Source organism: Mytilus galloprovincialis, chromosome 11 (genome assembly GCF_965363235.1).
Source record: "Mytilus galloprovincialis chromosome 11, xbMytGall1.hap1.1, whole genome shotgun sequence".
NCBI classification, from domain to species: Eukaryota; Metazoa; Mollusca; class Bivalvia; order Mytilida; family Mytilidae; genus Mytilus; species Mytilus galloprovincialis.
Genome location: NC_134848.1, coordinates 44,794,978 through 44,817,700, shown reverse-complemented (window position 1 = coordinate 44,817,700; position 22,723 = coordinate 44,794,978). Strand labels below are relative to the sequence as shown.

The window sequence follows — 22,723 nt, the reverse complement described above, 5'->3', positions numbered from 1 at the left end:
CGGCTTGGTTTTACGTAGTTTTTGCAAATATTTTTTTTAAAACGTCTATGATTCAGCAATATCAAGACTTTTACATCAGAAAACTATTATTATTTCTACACCGAATGTTTAACAAATGCCATTTGTCGGCCCCTTCCGACGGACTATCATCGTTTCTCATGACCATACTCGCAAATAGTGCCAAGGGAGAGCCGCAAATTCAGTTCACGAATTATTTTCCCCGCGGAGCGGGGTTCGAACCAGGAACCTTTGTCATGTTTGTGTTACATGTAGCCAGCTGTTCTTAGAGATCATTTAAGTCATTATTAATGGAAATGAAGGTCATGCGGTCACATGTTAGCGTTCGCTAGTTAAGTCTGATTTGAAAAAAAATATTCCTAGTAATGAAGAGAGCAATTAAGACCCTGGGCACCAGTTCAGTCAAAAACTGCATCCGTGCTGACTTTGAATTTGTAACGGTTTACTTTTTAATAAAATGCAGGACAAGCACGATCAAATTAAAAGTAACGACATGAACACGGAATATAAATCCCGGGAAATACGAAGCACCCACATCGAATCTAACACGGGAAAACGTCTAAACACGAAAACATGTTAAATAAAAAGGCCAAAAACGTTGCATGACAATACTCCTAATTAACAATTTGTATTTTCCCCATGTATATGTTGTGTACAAGATGTAAGTGTGTACAAACTATAATTTGTACAGGATTTTTGTACAAATTATAAGTTTTTTGACACATACCTTTTTGCACCAATTGATACAGGTTTATCTTCTAGAATGTACTAGTTTAATGTTCTGAATTCAAATTTATATACCTCAACCTAACAGTTAGTGCTAGTCTCTTTGACCTCAAACTGGAAATAGGTTTAAGTTCTAATTTTATTTTTCTCCTTATACCATATTCGTACCCATAGAAAGGTTTTTTGTGGTCTTATATTTTTTTTGTAATAATGCTCAATATTAGAAGTTATGATGAAGTTGTGAAAATGTGACAGAAATCTGCAAAGTAAAAGACTGTGTGTTTGCATCATCCATTAGTGTTAAGCAGTTCCTAAAACACTAAAAACTTGTACAAAAAATCTGTACAAATTATAACTTGTACACAACATGTATATGATATGTATTGTTTGAAACGATACTTTTACGGATGATACATGTACAATACACTTGTACATACATATTTTTACTTAAATTACAATACTAAATATATGCATATTCACCTTTTAGCAAATCCAACAGGATACTACTGCAGAATGTCGTATACTTATGCAACAGGATATCTTATATCAATAACAACACAAAAGACGCGCACATATTGCGCAATAGAATGTCAAAAGTCGAATGACTGCCTTGGATTCAACTTCCGGTATGAAGGCATATTGAACTGTGAACTTGTTGAAGGAGGACAACTCGTTATAAAAGATGAGCATTACGAGTGGCATTTTTACTCAAAATGCTTACAAGACAATGATGGTTGCGTTTCGTGTAATGTTTAAAAAACGTTCAAAACACAAATTTGAAATGTTTGCACGATACGTAAATAAAACACTTTTAAGGAAACAAAATATTAGTATGTGTGTTTATAGTCCAGCGGCTAAGCCTAATATATTGTCCCAATTGATAACTTTGTGGTAAAAGCATGAAACTTAGCAAAATGGTTTACCGAGACATTCATATTTGGAACAGCAATACAAGTGGTGTTTCTTTTACTTTTAATTCTAAAATCTTTGATTTACCCGCTCCTGTAAATACTCCCGATTACCCAGTAAGTGGTGTTCCTAAGATAAGAAGCTTATACACAAGAAAGAAAGAAAGAAGTAGAGACTTTATATCTTCAATAAATGTGATATCTTATATGTTCCTATCCGCTTTTAATAGAGAAATAAAGTAGGTTTAACTGATTGATTGTTGGTTGCTTTATGCCACATTAGCCCAAAAAGGCTAAATCGCGGCGAGAGCTAATTCGAATATTTTTACAGTTTAAAGTACATGTAGGTTTAACGTTAGTCAGATTAACGACTTACATTTACGAACATATTCGTAAACTTAATATCAAATAGTGTACACCAATTGTGAAATTCCTTCTTTTTTGTAATCGTACATGTATGTGTTTAAGTGTTGTTTTAGTTTTTAGTAAAATGCCAAAATGCGTGTCTACGTCCATGTCTAAATTATAAGCATCAATTGTCTTTGATTTAAAATAAAATAAGAAAGATGTATTATGATAATGAAAGAGCCAATCCAATATTGGTATTGATTATCACAAGCATAAATTATACAATTTTTTTCTCATGATTTTATGTGTTTACATGTTATAAAATTGAGAATAGAAATGAAGAATGTGTACAAGAGACAACAACAATCCGACCAAAGACCGGAAAACAACCTAAAGCCATCAATTGGCTTTCGGTACAGCAAAAAAAAAATCTGCACCCTTGGGCGTGCTGCATTTCGGCCTGTTCAGTTTTTAGTAAATTACCCACTAGGTGTCGATTTCTACATGTTAGCATCAATTGTCTTTAATATAAAAGAAAAGATGATGTGGTGCAATAATGAACAAGATAAGTAACGATCCATTCAGCCCAAAATCGAAGATGTGAACAATAACGGTCACCGTGCGGCCTTTAACAATTAGCGTAACCCGTACTATATAGCAGGCTATACAGGTTTTCAGTCTAACAAAAGGTAAAATCATGCAAAAACGAAAACCGAACGACTGAGATTTATTACAACAAAGATTTATCAACTAAAGACACACTTTATGAAGAGTAAAAACAGTTCAAATTACAAAAAAGAACGATATATTTTACAATTAACACATGAACTCTTCCATGTATATTAATATTGGATCATTTCAACGTAATCAACAATCATTGCAGCATTATCACCTTGCCATGAATTTTGCCATTGGTTTCGGTGCTCCCAAAAATCTCTCTTTGCATGGCGAGACGAGTCTGTCCATGGACGTGTATAAGCATACTGATAATCGTTTTTAAACCAATTGCCTCCCACAGCAACATTAAGTACTAGCTGAAACTAAGAAATAAAATAATATCTATTAAAACGCACTTTTTCTGATCAGAAATAATGTCCTACTGTATAAAGTCATAACTAGAATGAAATTCAAAACAGTGTAGCTGTGGCCATTGATTGACACATTAAAATCATCCATTGACTGGGACAAGTTAGGTGAACGTTTGTATGTAACGACCAATGCTCACTATGTACTTTTTAAAGACACTTAAACTATGGGTCACCAAAGGTTCTCAACACCGAAATAAAGTAATTCGAAAAATTAATCAGAAATAACACGATATTTTGATTTATATCAATTATAAATCAAAACACAAAGGTTATTCCTGATTAATTTTTCGAATTATTTTATAATTAAAGGCGTTAAGAAACCTTTGGTGACCCCACAGTTTAAATGTCTATCGTAGGTACGTCGTGAACAGTGGTCGTTACAGACAAACGTTCACGTAAATTGTCCCAGTCAATGGATGATTTTAATGTGTCAATCAATGGCCACAGCTACACTGTTTTGAATTTCATTCTATTACGTTTGCCTGTCGTATAGTTGATTTTTCCTTCAACTAGGAATTGTTTTCATTCGGTGCTTCTAAACAGTAGTATGTAGCCAAAAATCTATATTACGTACCAAACCATAAGCCTAGTATATTTTGAGGGATCGTACAACCCCTGGACCGATACTGATAGTGGTGGAAGTTTTGTCACCAAGAAATAACAGGGTTGTCGCCCATTAACGGCAAATGTTACTGTTAATAACATGTATTTAAATATTTGCAAACCTGAATTTTTCTAGATTTCTAAAGTCTTATTGGTTTAATGTTTTAGTTTTCAATGGATTTCAACTTTGATTCGCTGTCTAACTGTTATGATTGTTCGTTTTGTTTTCTATACACGAAAATGGCGTATGCATACAAAATGTATTCTTTCTTTGTTTTTTTTTTTTTGGCAATTTGAAGAGACACCTATGATGGTTCACTTATATAAATTGTAACTTGGATGGAGAGTTGTATCATTGGCATTCAAACCACATCTTCCTATATCTATATAGAAAAATTCGGAAAATGCCTGACATATAAGAACAACTCAAACCAAACTTACGTATTGATCGAATGGAGCATCTTTGCCGCCATGTTTCCAGATGTTGTCCCCCGAGAAACCTCCATATGACCAATAACTATTACTAGGTGTGTCAGTCCTCAAAATAATTTCATTGTCAACATAGGTACTAAAAAGGATAAGAAAACATTAATACAGTTATACAATTAATGATTAGATTGGTTTCCTGTAAACGAAAAGTTGTATGCAAGCCTTTCGTAATGCAGCTTCTCGAGGTAAAAAACAACCTTTATTCACACTATACGTTCTTTGAAAGTCATTTTTTTAATTAAATTGAAAAAAAAGATTTGACTGTGGATTCATACTACATGTATCTTAACACATACATGTAGGTCTAATATGCAATAAGCCCGATCTTCGCATGATCTAACTGCTACTATTTTGTCTGTACCAAGTCATGGCAGACAGTTGTTATCCACTTGTTTGATGTGTTTGAGCTCTTTGTTTTGTCATTTGATTAGGGACTTATAAAAAAGAAGATGTGGTATGATTGCCAATGAGACAACTATCCACAAAAGACCAAAATGACACAGACATTAACAACTATAGGTCACCGTACGGCCTTCAACAATGAGCAAAGCCCATACCGCATAGTCAGCTATAATAGGCCCCGATAAGACAATGTAAAACAATTCAAACGAGAAAACTAACGGCCTTACCGTTTTGACTTTTTATCGGAGTTTTTTTTTGTGATTTTACTTTTTAGATATGTAAATCTATAAAGATTCCGTGGAATAACTATAAAGCTATGTACAATTGTAATTGCATCGTTTGCTTCTGCTGATTTGCGTTGTACAAATGTAAAATACTAACTACAAATGGTCAGCTGTCCACTCTAAAGTATATACATGGAAATCATCATGCCAGTCACCACTAGATTTTCGTCTGAAATTTAAAAAACTTCTTTTCGTTTAGACAATGAATAATCTTGTTTTTTTGTTTTTTCTGTTAAGACGACAATATGTCTATTGCAGTATTATTAAAAAAAAACAATTCGGTCAAAAAGGTCTATATACACTTTATTTCTACTTTTGAAATAAGATTCACAAGTTCGTTTTACCGATGTAAATGCTAATTCGATCTGTGTCACACCGTATATCGTATGAGTACTCGAATTGTATACCTTGGATTATAAATTGTAAACCTTATTCGATCCGTGCAATAGTTAAAATACGTACACATGTATATAATCGATGTCTCAACTTCCAGGATTGCGTTTAATATCGTAGAGGCTACGTAGTGCTACATTATTCCGTCTACTGAACGAGTAGCTAGCCTAGTTGCTATCAATATGTATGTAGCAGCTAGGCTAGCTACACGTTCAATAGTCATAAATCTACGTAGCCCTATGTAGCCGCTACGATATTGAACGCAAGTAACCCTGCACTTCTAAACTAAATTGTAGTTTCTCTCAATGCATATGTACTATACGGTATTGATCTTTTCTCATTGTTGAATGCCGTATGCTTGCTTATAATAGCTTACATCTGCTTCATTGTTACTGTGACGGAAAGTTGTCTTATGGACAATAATGTGTAACATTACAACATTTCATATCATTTTACAGCCTTGTTCACAAATCCGCATTTACGCATGTCGAGTCAACATCATTTAAAGGTACGACTGCTTGACAAGCACTAAAGAGACAATTACAAGCACACACAGAGATAGTCTTCTAAATTAAAATTCAAAAAATGTCAATCATATCATTCGTTCAGATACTGGTATACACATTCCGAAATTTGTTTTACAGTTTTTTCCAAGAGCCGTGTTTTTGTACTTAAATTATTTACTTACTTGAATACCTGCGTTTTGTAAAATTGACTTGTATCTCCAGATGGACCCCAATCTAGTTTTGACATTACTTCATTAACTCCATGATTAACGCCGCCACCCATTGCAACGGCGTTACCTGTACGTATAAACAAAAATGACAAGAAAAAGAACAGACATGTCTGATATTAAGGTATAATTTCTCGTTTCTCGTTTTTTTTTTTTATATAGATTAGACCGTTGGTTTTCCCGTTTGAATGGTTTTACACTAGTAATTTTGGGGCCCTTTATAGCTTGTTGTTCGGTGTGAGCCAAGGCTCCGTGTTGAAGGCCGTACATTGACCTATAATGGTTTACTTTTATAAATTGTTATTTGGATGGAGAGTTATCTCATTGGCACTCACAACACATCTTCCTATATCTATATAAGGGGATTAAGAGTTCCGATCGCTTGAGGTCGACTTATTTTAACATTCTATTTCATAGGTTTGTTTAGCATACGTGAATGTTGGTAGGAATAGGGTTTACAGAGTAGGAAACAATGGGCGAAATACATTGACAAGAGGAAAACATGTCGAATAAAATTTCGAATAGAGAATGATAGAATGATATCAGAAATGCCGGAAAATAAGATACAAATTGTCGATCTCTTGAAAACCACATTTGGAAACCCATTTATATTGTCTAGCATATAGTGGGAGATATCGTGGCTGCTGGCCAGATGCCCTTTAAGATTTACATATGATAGTGGATTTTCAATCTTGTTTTTTTAAACGTGGTGTAGTTAATGTGTTTACTCCTGACACAATCGAGAAAGTCACATGTAACTGTATGTAAAAGACGAACTCAAATGTATCTTAATCAAAAGTTACCTCTCGATTCCATGATATCCATAGCACCAGACTGAGGCCAGCCACCATACGTATTATTACGTGGTAACGTCCATATTGCTACAATTTTGATGATACTAATTGTAATTTCATAATTATTTTGTTCCATTCCCATATGATGTCCTAACAATATTTACAACAACAAAAATATTTACAACAACAAAAACACTTACATATAAATTATAAAAAAAAATGATCAGTGCCAATGGGACTATTTTCGATCAAAGTCACAATGTGTAAAAAGTTAACAATTATAGGTCAAAGTTCATACATATTTTTGTTTCACATTTTCAATAAATGCCAATCGTGCTCTTTAGAATAGTATCAAATTTAATAGAAACTACGGTTCTAATTGTAATTTGCATTTCAAAATGTGCTTTGTAAATTTGAAACATTACGCCTAATTTATTTACCTGGCCATGTCCAATCTGCTTTTGGAAGCTTTGCCCTGATGTTCATTCGTCCGTATTTGATGGCCGCTTTAGTAGTTATATATCCTGACATTACTGGTGGTAGAATATCCTGGCCGCCATGTTTGTTACATCCGCTGTTACTCCCCTGTGTACAATACCCCCATAGTCCTTAGCAAATAAAAAAAAAGATTTGGTGTGAGTGCGAAAGAGTTACATGTGTAGCTTTCCATCCAAGTCATAATGTGTAAAAAGTAAACAATTAAAGTTAAAAGTACGACCTTCACCACGGAGCATTTAAGTCTTAGCTCACACCGAACAGCATACCAATGGGATATCAAAACTCTTAAGTCAAAAATGAACATCAATACTATGGCATAAAAAAACCACTACAAGACAAACACCTGTACACAAAACAGAACAAATAAAACTAAAGACTGAGCCTAACAAGTTTTATATAGTTATAAAGGGTCCCAAACTAACTAGAATAAAATGGTTTAGATAAAGAAAACCAAAGGTCTAATCTATATAGAAAACGAGAATCACTTATGAGCCACTTCAACAAACGGCAACCATTGGACAACAGGCTCCTGACTTAAGGATGTTTTCTTCTGACTTTTCAGTCTCGTTCAGTCTCGTTGAAATCTCGTTCTTGAATTATTTCCAAAACATGTGATACAAGTGGAAAATATTAATGAATTTTAAAAATATTATACATAACTCTGTGAAAAAATTGTGTATTAACAATGAATGGTTTATGAGTAATCCAGTTTTCAAATTTTAAAATCAATCAAGTCAGTTTTTTTAGCCAAAATTTTGAGAAAATGGGTTAGGGATACAAAAAATGATTTTACAAGAAACATGTACATCCCATATCATTTTGGTCTTTTCAAATTTCTTAGATATGTATTTTTTCAATCATTTATAACAAAAAAGTAGAAATAATATGCATTTTGTTCTTAAAACTGAGAAAAATCACAAAAATACAAAATTGACAGCATGGTAAATTTTACACAAAAAAGCGTCAAAATATGATAAAAACTTTCTTATATTAACACCTACCTATAGTTTTTTAAGTAAAATTTATTCAAATTGGTTCACTCCATCTTTATAGAAAGTATGAAAAAAGTTTAATTGTGGAACTGTGATTTTTTTTCACGATAATAGCCCAACAATAGGTAAAAATCAATGAACAATGGGAAAATCATCAAAATTGGGCATTTTCAAAGGTCCATAGCCAAAAAAAAAAGTGGACCACCATATGATTTTTTTCTTAACCAATTATTATGTTACAGTCTTTTAAACCCAAAAATTAGGTTAAGAAAAAAAGTTTAATTCTAGAAATTTTTGGCTCCTCAGAGGTGTACATCCTTAAGAAAGACAACGTTGAACTTTTTGTAACAACATATAAATAAGTTAACCACATTGGTGTATGCTTAATAGCTTAAATTCAGCAATTGTTTTTTTTTCATTTAGAAACAAAAAAACTATTGATAATTTGAAAATCGGGGAAATTTTAATTTGGTCATTTTTAATAGTTACTGTAAAAGCAAGCATCTACCATAAATACATTTGCAAGTACCAACAAACATGTGTTTAAAGGACAATGTGTTGTCTTTTGTTGACAGCAGAAGTAAACTGAGCATCAAAAAAGTGAAATCAGCGTAAACATGAAATACAACATGTTGATTGGTTTATTTTGGAGTACGAGTACAAAAATCGTACTCGAAATTTTATGACCGTGAGGCCAGATGATACAACCCTTAAACAATTCAGAGATAAGAAACAAAGTTTATGAACACGAAGGCAAAACTCTTGGAGAAAAAAATGGATACACAAAACGGATTATATACAGCTAAAAAAGAACCTACCATTTAGATCCATTTGTCCGTGGTACAGCTTCACTTCGTCAAAATCTGGATGATTTACTGTCAACGTCTGATAAATAGATAAAAGTCCGAACAATGAAGATGAAATTCATTTCTTTTAACATTGTAAATTTAACAGTCTTATTATCGAAATGAACTTTTATTATTTATAAATAAATCTGACGTACAATGTGTTTGCTGATATTAATAAAATCACACAGTACATATATATCTTCTACCTATTTGGTATCATTTTGAAGTATACAACTTCGACTTGTTGAACTGATTATATAAATTTACGTATTAGCGATATAAAATACAGATAGGGTTACTAATTGCTCTTTATTGTATACCGTTTATGATATAGTGGGATGTGCTAAATATAAGTGTTGTGTATATTGTTTTGTAAAGACTAACGGACATACTATTTATTTGATAGGGGTGTTTTTTTCGCGAATTCGCTTTCACTGACTTTAACCAATCATATCTGTGTACGTGTAACAATTTTACTGTACACTTACGGGTTTGATGTACAAGTGACCATTCTTTGTGAATAGATTTGATTGTCCCGGAGTATAAACCTGTAACTCGTTATTCTGAAAGAAACAAAAACAATTATTACATATAACGTCAGCGAAGGATCTCAAAGGGTCCTTGATCCTAGTTTGGAACCTCTTTTAAAAATGGCTTGATACGCTCCAGACCTTTATTATTATTACAGTTTAAATAAAAGAAGATGTGGTATTATTGTCAATGCGTCAACCCTCCACAACAGACCCAATGACAGATAAATTCAACCTTCGACCTTTAACAATGAACAAACCCCATTTATTTGGTTATTGAAAACCACATTTAATAGCATAACTTTCAAATACATTCATTCTCATCTTCCTTGTATCTCCCCAAACATTGATATTAAACAAGATTTTGTTCGAACGAAAAAAATATAAATATTGTTTACTTTTTACGCATTGTAAATTGAATGGATAGTTGTCTCAAAGGCACTCATACATGATTTCTATTTATTTTTTAATTATCAACTGTGATTATATGGTAATTAAAAGTTAATCATTTTGTTCGATTGTACGCATTCAAAATTAATTTTAACGATTATCGTCTATTAAAATGTACACTTTTAAAATAACCCTTCTTTTTTTTAACATTTTCAATTTATTTTTGCAATTATTGTTAATATCTTCCCTCTGCAGTTCATTCATTCTAAAAAGGTATAACATAAACAAAACTTATATACAAGTATCCTGAAATTATAATTCAAATGCGATTTGTTTTCATTTCCACGATTCATCAAAAACTCGAATTTCCGTTTGTTAACTTTGTTTATTTTACAAAGCGAACTGACTCTAAAGTACCGCGCTAGCTAGAATTCTTGCCTTTTTTCAGGCTTGATCAATACAAGAGTCCTCAACAGAGTTACTGTCTTCTTCTGTTATGAATCAATACGAGTGAGAGCAAAGACAGGTAAACTAGGAGTCAGAATAAAGTGTCAAAATTTTAAGATATGACTTGAGAGCTATTACACTTAAATTACGACACGGCATATGGTTGCGTTACTTGCGTAGAATCGATATATATATTCTAATCCAAGTGACATGTTGTGTGAATATGATTGTAATAATTGTCGCTGGACGTTAGACAATCGTCTAAAAATGCATGTGATATTTGTCGCTGGACGTAAAGCACTCGTCTGAATATACAAGTGATATTTGTCACTGGACGTTAAACACTCGTCTGAATATGCAAGTGATATTTATCGCTAGATGTTAAGCACTCGTCTGCATATGCATGTAATATTTGTCGCTGGCTGTAATCTCTCGTATGAATATGCATGTGCTATTTGTCGCTGGACGTTAATCTCTAGTATTATTTAACCCATCTCTTTCCTTCCACAAAAGCAATCGTACAATACTACCATGTCAAACCTGCTGCATGTGTTTACACCTGTCCTAATACAGGGACCTGTTGTTGTACGGTTTGTGTGGCTTGTTGGTGTGGTCCATAAGTGTTTCTCCTTTATCGTTTTTGATATAAATGAGACACTGGTTATTAAAACGTTGGTTCTCCCGTTTGAATTTTTTTACACCAGTCATTTTGGGCCCTATGATGCTTGCTTTTTGATGTGATTAAAGGCATTGTTTCATATAGCAGTCCTAAGTATGAAATTGTTCAAATTATTATGGCATATTGTTATTCTAAACTATTTCCCAAAATTGATCGCCCTGAAGATCATAAAAAACATTTTATTAAAAAATTAAAGATTTTGATTTTGTAAATATTGCCGGTATATTTAACGACCATTCTGTTAAAGAACAAATTCCTGCATATTTTGACAATACTGAGCTACCTATTATTTGTTATCTTTACAAGAAATCTACCCGGAAATTTGTGTTTAATTATAGTCAACTGTGTAAAGATGTTGATATCAGTGAAAATACACCTACTTCGTGTAATTGTAGTACCTCCGAATATATTTATGGACCCATTTCCCATGTTATAACAGGAGATCTTAACATCGTTCAAGACCGTGAGTTAAAAATCATTCCTCAGTAAAGGACCTAAATATCGTCCCCCGTCAATTATTAATTGGAATGAGTGTCGTAATATCATCAACGACTCACTCCATACTTACTGTATGAAATGGATAAAACGGGAAAAAAGCTGACAAAAAATCTTTGGACTCTTTTTTTAAATTCAGTAATGAAGATAGTTGATATACGTATTCAACATTTTAAAGAACATTTTACTATTAACAATAACCACAAAAAACCTATTTCTCGTATCAAACATAAACTAAAAGAACTAGCCAAGAAATTTGTTTTTGTCCCGACCGATAAAGCTGCTAATAATATTATTATTGTTTGACGTAAATTTTACATTTGAGGTTCTGAAAAAAGAAATCACCAATTCACCAACATTCCAACTGACTCCATTTTCAGAAAACGACATCTGTAACAAACATAAACTTTTAGCTACCGCTTTACAAGCAGAGCCAAATACAATGAAAGTTTCAACTATGTACTGGCTTCCGAAGCTACACAAAACACCTTACAAATATAGATTTATTTCGTCTTCAAGCCATTGTTCCACTACTAAATTGTCTATTCTTCTTACCAGCACACTTGGTACAATTAAAAACCTGATAATAAATTGTTCAAATAAGGCCTTCGAAAATAGTGGAATTAATTACTTTTGGATTGTCAAGAACTCGTTGGAAGTACTTGATAAATTGCATGCTTATATTGGTGATTTTAAATCTGTTCAAAGTTTTGATTTTTCTACCCTGTATACAGCATTGCCTCATATTCTCATTAAGAAAAAATTCACACACCTAATTAAATGGGCATTTAAAAAGTCAGAATGTGAATATATATGTTCAAACTCTTTTAGGTCATTGTTTAGTAGCAATAAACAAAAAAAACTATGTCAATTGGACATGCTTTGATACTATATATGCCCTTGAATTTTTACTAGATAACATTTTTGTTCGCTTTGGGGATTCCGTATATCGTCAGATTATCGGAATTCCAATGGGGACTAACTGTGCACCACTTATTGCGGACCTGTTTTTGTATTGCTATGAGTTACAATTTATGACAAAAATAAGCAAAGACCCATCGAAACAACATCTGATAAACAAATTTAATAATACTTTTAGATATTTGGATGATATTTTGGCTCTCAATAATGACGACTTCAGTATGTATATTAAAGAAATTTATCCTGTTGAACTTACTTTAAATAAAGCTAATACTAACAATGACCACTGCCCTTTCCTCGATCTTGATATCTGTATCACTAACGGAAAGCTGAATACTAAAATTTATGATAAAAGAGATGATTTTTCATTTCCTATCGTTAATTATTCATTTTTAGATGGTGACGTTCCCTTGTCACCATCTTACGGTGTTTATATATCTCAACTTGTACGATTCGCTCGTGTATGTAACAATGTTTTAGATTTTCACTAGAGAAATTTATGTATTACTGAAAAATTATTACACCAAGGTTTTCGATATCACAAACTAGTCAAAACATTTACTAAATTATATCATCGGTATAAGGACATCATTCGTAAATATAGCTCAACATGCAGACTTCTTATACGTTCAGGTATTTCACATCCAATTTTTTATGGAAATATTCGTTATAAAGCACAAAGGTGTCAGTATTCACCTCAAAAACCTTTGAATAGACTTATTAAGAAGGGATATAGTTACGATACTGTTGTCAGGTCATTAAAGATTGCACATTTTGGCATTAATATTGATTCACTTATAGGGTCCTTGCATCGGAACTAAACACATTTATTCAAAAACCAGTTGTTGGCATGACATGGGTTATGTTCTTCTCATATGTGTTATGATGGTATGATACTAAACCCCTAACGGGAAGGATTGTGCCTGATGTTCATATGATGAAATCATAATCTTTCAGTCAGTTTAATTGAAATCTGGAGCTGGCATGTCAGTTAACTGCTAGTAGTCTGTTGTTATTTATGTATTATTGTCATTTTGTTTATTTTCTTTGGTTACATCTTCTGACATCAGACTCGGACTTCTCTTGAACTGAATTTTAATGTGCGTATTGTTATGCGTTTACTTTTCTACATTGGCTAGAGGTATAGGGGGAGTGTTGAGATCTCACAAACATGTTTAACCCCGCCGCATTTTTGCGCCTGTCCCAAGTCAGGAGCCTCTGGCCTTTGTTAGTCTTGTATTATTTTAATTTTAGTTTCTTGTGTACAATTTGGAAATTAGTATGGCGTTCATTATCACTGAACTAGTATATATTTGTTTAGGGGCCAGTTGAAGGACGCCTCCGGGTGCGGGAATTTCTCGCTACATTGAAGACCTGTTGGTGACCTTCTGCTGTTGTTTTTTTTTTTTCTATGGTCGGGTTGTTGTCTCTTTGGCATATTCCCCATTTCCATTCTCAATTTTATTGTGTTGAAGGCCGTACTTTGTTTTATACATCTAAACTTGGCTGAAGAGTTGTCTCATTGGCGCGCATACCTCATATATCTATTTATATGTAATTGTAGTAAGCAAAATTATCTTACCCCTCCTCCCCAAGCAGTGCAAGCCACGTGATAGTTGTTGGGATTCCAACTGTTAAAGTCATCTCTAAATGCCGTCACAGATCTAATAGTCTTTGGTGGTAAAATAGCTTCTGAATTGAAAAAAAAAATAATGGGCATCTTCTAAAATTAAATAATTAATTAAAAATGAACAAAAACAATTGCTAGTATCCGAACCTTATTCGTGTTAATATAAACATTATAGATTGTGAAAACAGAATATAATTAATAAGTCATTTGAATAATGTAAGAAAAAGAAATGTGTTTTTATAAAACAAACGGTTCATCATGATAACAACATATAAAATCAAGAATGGATATGAATAACGTGTCAAAGAGACAACAATCCGACCAAAGAGCAGACAACAGTTGCATGAAATAATATTTATTTAATCTTTTTTTTTATAAATAATTCATGTGTGTTAAAAAACATACAAATTATTGATATTGTTCAGAACTTATCATTTAGTTTTACAACGATAAAGATGGAAAGTTTCTTATTTGTAAAACATTGGATTATCAACAAACTAAACAATATATCAATGAGTATGTTGTAAAAAAGGGGGTAAGAGGTCACACGTGGGTAACACGTTATTGAAAAGACTTGCTCATGTACAGTCTCGGGTTACGAGTGTTTCACCTTTCGGAGATTTCATTTTTTTTTTGTTATATAAAACACATTCCTAAATAAATAAAACGTATACTTAAGATATTTCTTGTCCAAACAGAATGATTTTTTTTAATATCAAATACAGTTGAGATGTTCGCTTTTTCTTGTATAATTAACGAAAATAATTTTGTTATTAATATTGTTAAAACAGGTGTTTGTAAAAGACACATACAAATTCTGCAGGAAAAAATGTATAATCTCATATAGGAAATATTACACCTTATTCTATATTTGTATACAAATATTGATATCTCTGTACTGAAATAACGTAAATATATTTCAGAAAACCATAAAAAGAACTGTAAACATTTGTGAGTTAAATTTTTCTCAAAATCGGACCTCAAATTAGTTTTTGACAATATTCTCAAAAAATGTGTTTTACATAAAATAATAGAAGAATTTGGAATAGGTGAAACCCAATTGATCAAACAATGTAGTTGTTTAGGGGTAGAAACAACACGGATCGTAAAAAAAATACACATGCGCTGATATGATTGATTGATTGATTGATTGATGGTTATTTGCTTTACGTCCAGTTGCAAATATATCAGGCATGTTCAAGACAATAACAATTTTAAAACAATATTAAGTAAAATAGTGGTCGAGCGGGATGACAGGCAATTGAACGATGACGGAAATTAATCACGCTCAAATGCGAGTTTTAAAACTTTATTTTTATTTTGCCCAAACATATCAAAAGGACAATAATAAGACTTTAATGGAAACATAATATGTTTTTTTTCTTTTTGTCTCAATCTTATAATATACCACTTTCGAGTGCTCTGATAATGATGATTATGAATACGCTTGATGTATTTTCATAGTGCAGGATACTGCCAATTCCTTCTATCTGGAAAATGATATTGTATAGCGCGCATAAATAGACGAACTTTTCCGGTGAAGGACATATTTATAACTCGAAAGTGGTCAATTATTAAACATTTATGCATTTTTCCAACACCTATACTGTTTTAGTATACCTTTAATTAATGTTCGACTGCTTTTTTGATCCGTCGTTTCCCTTTTGTGTTGAACGCTTTCAAATGAACCATCGGTAGGAAAACTTACAGCCAAAAGACAAAACACATTGAGAAAACTAAACATTTTTAACCTATATTCCTCAAGTAAGTTAGACGTCTTATTTATAAGATTATGCCAATTGACGAAATGAGACGATATCCTGATAAGAAGGCAATGTACTGACTAAAGTACACATTATGTTTCAATAAGTCATTGACCCAACTAGTGATCATTGGTACAAAAATGTATATTACCATATTCAGATTCGCAGGTATCCACAATTTAGAGCAGATTTATGAGGGTGTGGACTGGGTTTACAGAATAGAGAATATTTGATTAATTAAAAGCGCAGAATAGAGGACAAAAATATAAAGAAAAGAATAAAGAAAAATAGGCAAAATTTGTTTAGATAATAACGGGGTGCTAAAATATAAAGAATGAAGAATAATGAACAAACTCAATAGAGAATAGAGAATAACGGCTTAAATTATAAAAAAAAAAATACATAATTAAAGGATCCCCTTGCAGACCCTCATCTATTATCTGCTGCACATCGACACATCACTACCTTATCGATATTGCTTCCCATTAAATTGGTGTATGGTCAGTTCATATATCATTCTTAGTAGAAAGCAGGAGCGGGTCCAGCCAATTTTAAAAGGAGGTTCCAACTTTATGTCCCCATTCAAATGCATTGATCGTCCAAAAAAGGGAGTTCCCCCGAAACCCTCCCCCTGGATCCGCCACTGGAAAACATATAATACCACACGAAAATTACAAAGCTGACCATAATGGTTATTATTCAAGAAAAATATGTGTCCTAAAGGAAAAATTTAATTTAAGTTCACCAATGAACATCATTCTTACGGATACAGACAAATGTTGGCACACCAAAGATTAAATAAAATTAATTACTATTTTAGAAGAAAAGAAAATTTGACGTATTAATTTATCACTTCTATGTGAATCGGATGTTATCGTATCTTTATGGCTAACGTCCCTCAGATCCGAGAAACTAATATGTAACACATGAAGTTGAGAATGGAAATTGTGAATGTGTCAAAGAGACACCCGACTGGGATCAAACCCGCGATCTCAGGCACCCGAAGCTAACACGCTTCCACGAGACTACCAAGGTGGATACATAATTTAAGAGTTATTAAGAATACTGATAAAAAGAATACAATAGCCGCTATATTTTTGATAGGTTCTTTAAAATTTCAAAACTTTTATACAGAACAACCCTTTGCCAGACATTGAGCCAGCTGTTGAGTGAAAATAACTAAATGACATCTAGGGAGACAAATAGTTTTCAGCTATTGACATGTATCTTGAATTTTACAATATGTCAAACACTAAATCGCCCGAGTCTAGAAAACATTTGAATGAATTAAATAAAAAGAATTAAAAAAAAATTTGCTATTTGACAAATATTTTCATTGGTCTGTATCGATTATAACGTCACAGTGTATTGGTTAGTTATAAGAAGATCTGGTATGAGTGTCAATAAGACAACTCTCCATCCAAAAAAAGTCAAACGGGAAAACCAACGGTCTTACATGTATTTATATAATAAACGAGAAACATTTATGAATCTCATTAACAAACGACAATCATTGACCATCAGGTTCCTGACTGAGGACAGGTGCGTTACATATTACATATTTATAAATCATTTCATGTTAAAATGTATATACAGTGAAACCTGTTTAAACCGAAACTTTTTGGGACTATAGATTTTGTTCGGTTTTACCCCATGTTCGGTTTTATCAGGTTCAAAAGCCATACAATTTAATATGACGGTGCTTAAGAGCATGTTTGGTTTATGTGTATGTTTATTATCCTCATTAAGGAGAGTATGAATATACATGAAACATACATACAAATGAGGTATAATACAGAGCGTTGATAATGAGAATTTAAATAACGATTTGAATAAAATAAAAGAATAAATAAATATTTATATTAATGAATTATTAAATAGATCATTGAATAAATAGAATAGATAAGTTAATGTTCAGATGAATCGAAAAATGTCTTTTAAGATGTTCCAGTTGTAATAAATATCAAGTTATCTGTCATATTCCTTACATAACTTATATATAAACTTTACACATGAGTGGGTGAAACTATCTGCATCTGATTTTTCAAGAATGAAACATTTGTCACTATTACATGATAGCAGAGTTAGTGTCAAGTATATGTCTTCCATAGTATGGAGCGTTGCACTAAACACAATGGGTCCAATATTTATCAGATCTATCCAAAACAAGTCTCTTGACATACGCTACACTACAACATTGTATTAAAATGTGCACAATTGCGTTGTCATAGAAAAAACACACTTATGACATAACAGTAATTCAGCATTAGGTTCGCTTGGCCTAACCAGGGCGCACAGAGATATGACAAATTTTGCTTGAAAGTTCAAAGATAGATACTGGCGCAAGATGGTCCAAGCACGATGTGGTTCAATAGAGTTATGAATAAGTTTAAAATATTCAAAGTCATTGTCACTATCTAGGCGCTGTTTAAGAACGTTCTCTTCATACTCATATACACGTTTTTTAACTATCGATTTCCATTGCTTCTGCACAGGAAAGTTACTTGTCGATATTAGTTTTTCAATATGGCCTACTGATCAGAATCGTATTTCTGCATTATCTGGATGACATCATTCACAAAGCCAAAGTTATTTTCAGTACGTTTGTGGTAAAACACCAAAAGTCTTGACATAAGGACGTTTTTCGGCAAATATTTAGATGGCATTTTACCCAGCCTCCCAAAGAATAACAACTTATTAATGTTAATGATACTTTCAATAGGAATCCACCCTAGCAAAGAAGTGCACTTGTCAGTTCTCGTCAACCTAGGCAATCCTTGTACGTATTTGCAAATATACCGATGCGTTCTTTCAAGTAATAATAGTTCGTGTTTAGTCAAGTTGTTCCACAGTTCACATCCATACAGGCCTTTGCTATAACATAGTTGGACAATAATTTTTCTACATGTGATTGGATTAAGTAGAGACGAATGAACACCAATTCTGATTATAATTCCGTGCTGATCTTATAGATCAACTTGATAATTTGCGTGAGGAAAACCCAAAAAGTTATTGGACTTTATTAGAATCCCTTAAAAATTCAGACAAAAAACAGAAAAATCATCAAATATAACAAGCACGGAGTGGGCTGAATATTTTAAAGATCTTAACAAAAAACCAGTAACTCCTTCTCCTAATATAATAGAATTTTTACGTAATTTAGAAAATGCTAAAGTTTTTACTGAATTAGACATCCTTATCACAGATAAAGAAATTTCTGATGCAGTTCATACTTTAAAGAATAAAAAATCATGTGGCCCAGACAGTATTTCAAATGAAATGATAAAAAACAGTCAAAGTTTTCTAATTAAAAGTTTAAATCATGTTTTTAATAAAATACTAGTACTTTCAACTGGAAACTATCCTCAGATATGGGCTAATGGTTTTATAACTGCCTTATTTAAAAATGGTTCAAAGGATGATCCATCAAATTATCGTGGACTAACTGTGACTAGTTGTCTCAGTAAAGTATTTACAAAAATTCTTACTAAAAGAAAAATTTTGTATTAAAAGAAATATCATTTGTCCTGAGCAAATTGGTTTCTGCAAAGGCAAGCGTACTTCAGATCATATGTTTGTCATGAAATGTCTTATTGATAAATATACTCAAACAGGTTTAAAACATTTGTATACCTGCTTTATTGATTTCAAAAAAGCCTTTGATAAAGTTTGGCATGAAGGTTTATTTTATAAATTAAGAAAACTTGGTGTTAGTGATCTATTTTATAATGTTGTTAAAGATATATATAGTAAAACTTTATTGTCAGAGAAAATTGACCCTAATCATGTAACTGACACTTTTTCATCTTTTATAGGAGTGAGACAGGGAGATAATTTAAGTCCCATCTTATACAACATTTTTGTTAATGATATTCCATAAATATTTGATGAGGATTGCTTTTCAGTTAAACTAAATAATACAAAACTTAATTGTCTGATGTATGCAGATGATCTATTTTGCTTTCTGAAACTCCTAGGGGTCTACAAGAATGTCTTGATAAACTATTGCAATAATTGGGGACTGGAAGTTAATATTACTAAATCCAAAGTCATGATTTTTAGCAATTCTGGTAGACTTCTTTCTACTCAATTTCATTTAATTAATACCCCCCTAACGAACACAAAAAAATTATACCTACTTGGGTGTCAAATTTAGTATTAATGGCAAATTTACAGATGCCCAACATGAAATGTATAATAAAGGGTTAAAGGCCTTATTTAAACTAAAAAAATGTTTCTCAGGTCATAAACCAAAAATAAAAACTCTCATTCATGTTTTTGACCATACAGTTAAATCCGTCTTAATGTGCAGGTGGCAGTTAGGTCCGCTGCTGTATGCCCTGAGGTAATCGGTGCCCTGAGGTAATCGTGGTAATGCGCCATTGATTAAATACGCACGAAAATATAGTTCTTATTCAGATAGATCTTAATACCAAATTTTAATGTGACCAAATACCAAAGATGTCAACAAACTTCCCAAATGAGTTTATTATTGTATTCACCGATATCATTTATTTCGTATGTACGTGTAGGGTGGGGATGGCTGGTAAAATTATAAACTTTTTTTTTTTTATAAAAGTTCAATTAATGATCTGAAGTATTCATTCATGACAGGGTTACCTGAGGTAACCACTATTATAACAACAAATACAACCATTAAACCCAAGTCAACTGAGGTAACTTTATATATACATCACATAAACAATACAAATCTATGAAGTCCTACATTCTAAATTAAGAAATTGTGTTATTAAAATATAAATGTATACACTAGCAAAGTATGTACTAAAAATTCTGTCATAACAGGGTAACCTGTGGTAACCCAAACAATAACAGCAAATACAACCTATTTAACTCAAGTTAATTCAGATCACCTTTACATATACATCACATAAACAATATAATTTCAATGAATTCCTACATAACAAAAGAAGAAAATGGTTTGTTACAGCTTAAATGCATATACTAGCAAAGTATCTACTAAGTATTTTGTTATGACAGGGTTACCTCAGGTAACCCATAAAATAGCAACAAGTATTATCCATTGATATCAAGTTAACTAAAGTCGCTTTTCCGATATATCACATAAACAATACACATCTATGAGGCCTACATGTAAAATAAAGAAATTGTTTGATTACAACATAAATGTTTTCACTAGCAAACCATCTAATAAGCATTCTTTATAACATGGGTACCAGAGGTAACCCAAGACATAATTACAAATATAACCCACTTAACTTAACTGAAGTAAACTGAGATCACCTTTACATGTACATCAAATAAACAATACAACTTTCATGAAGTCCTGCATTTAAAATAAAGAAGTTTGTTTATTACAATAAATGTAAACACTACCAAAGTATCTACGAAGTATTAATTCATGACAGGGTTACATGAGGTAACCCCAATAATTACAATAAATACAACCCATTCAACTCAAGTTAACTCAGGTTACATTTATATATACCTCGCATACACAATACAAATCTATGAAGTCCTACATTTTAGATTAAGAAATTGTGTCATTACAGAATAAATGCATATACCAACAAATTATCTACGAAGTATTCTTTCATAACAGAGATACCTCATGTTATTTCAAAAATAACAACAAATATAATCCATTCAAATTAAGATAACTAAAGTCGCCTTTCCTGAATATCATATAAACAATACTTATCTATGAAGTCCAAAATGAAATAGTAAATGGTTTATTAGAAGTTAAATGTATACTCTGGAAAACTATCTACGACGTATTCTTACGTGACAGGGTTACCTCAAATAACCAAAACAATCACAACAAAGATAACCCATCTAACTCAAGTTCACTCAGGTTACCTTTAAATATATATACATCACATAAACAATACAAATCTATGAAGTGCTACATTTCAAATTCAAAAATTGTGGAATTACAATATGAATGTATACACTAGCAAAGTATCAACTAAGAATTCTTTCATAGCAGGGTTACCTGAGGTAACTTAAACAATAACAGCAAATACAACCTATTTAACTCAAGTTAATTCAGATCACCTTTACATATACATCACATAAAAAATATAACTTCAAAGAATTCCTACATTAAAAATCAAGAGGTTGGTTTATTACACCATTAATGCATATACTAGCAAAGTATCTACTAAATATTCTGTCATGCACGGTTACCTCAGGTAACTCATAAAATAGAAACAAGTATTATCCATTCATACCAAGTTAACTTAAGTCGCCTTTCCAATATATCACATAAACAATACCCATCTATGAAGTCCTACATTTAAAATAAAGAAATTTTTTGATTACAACATAAATGTTTACACTAGCAAACTATCTAAAAAGCATTCTTCATAACATGGGTACCAGAGGTAACCCAAGACTTAATTACAAATATAACCCACATAACTGAAGTTAACTGAGGTCACCTTTACATGTGCATCACATAAACAATACAACTTTCATGAAGTCCTACATTTAAAATAAAGAAGTTTGTTTATTACAATTAATGTAAACACTAGCAAAGTGTCTACGAAGGATTCATTCATTACAGGGTTACCTTAGGTAACCATAACAACAACAACAAAGATAACCCATCTAACTCAAGTTCACTGAGGTCACCTTTAAATATATATGCATCACATAAACAATACAAATCTATGAAGTCCTACATTTCAAATAAAAAAATTGTGGAATTACAATACAAATGTATACACTAGCAAAGTATCTACTAAGAATTCTTTCATA

At 32.1% G+C, this 22,723-nt stretch overlaps 1 protein-coding gene across 1 annotated transcript; it reads right to left on the bottom strand.

Moving 5' to 3' along the window:
- Nucleotides 1-2,712: 2,712 nt before the first annotated feature.
- On the bottom strand, nt 2,713-15,996 carry LOC143052242 (beta-1,3-glucan-binding protein-like). Its single transcript, XM_076225232.1, has 10 exons — nt 15,837-15,996; nt 14,169-14,278; nt 9,613-9,687; nt 9,095-9,161; nt 7,227-7,394; nt 6,796-6,873; nt 5,948-6,062; nt 4,964-5,035; nt 4,133-4,259; nt 2,713-3,040 (listed from the first exon to the last, which is right to left on the bottom strand). Exons 1-10 carry the CDS (start codon nt 15,958-15,960, stop codon nt 2,843-2,845), a joined length of 1,134 nt encoding a protein of 377 aa, XP_076081347.1. The 5' UTR covers nt 15,961-15,996; the 3' UTR covers nt 2,713-2,842.
- Between the last annotated feature and the right edge of the window lie 6,727 nt (nt 15,997-22,723).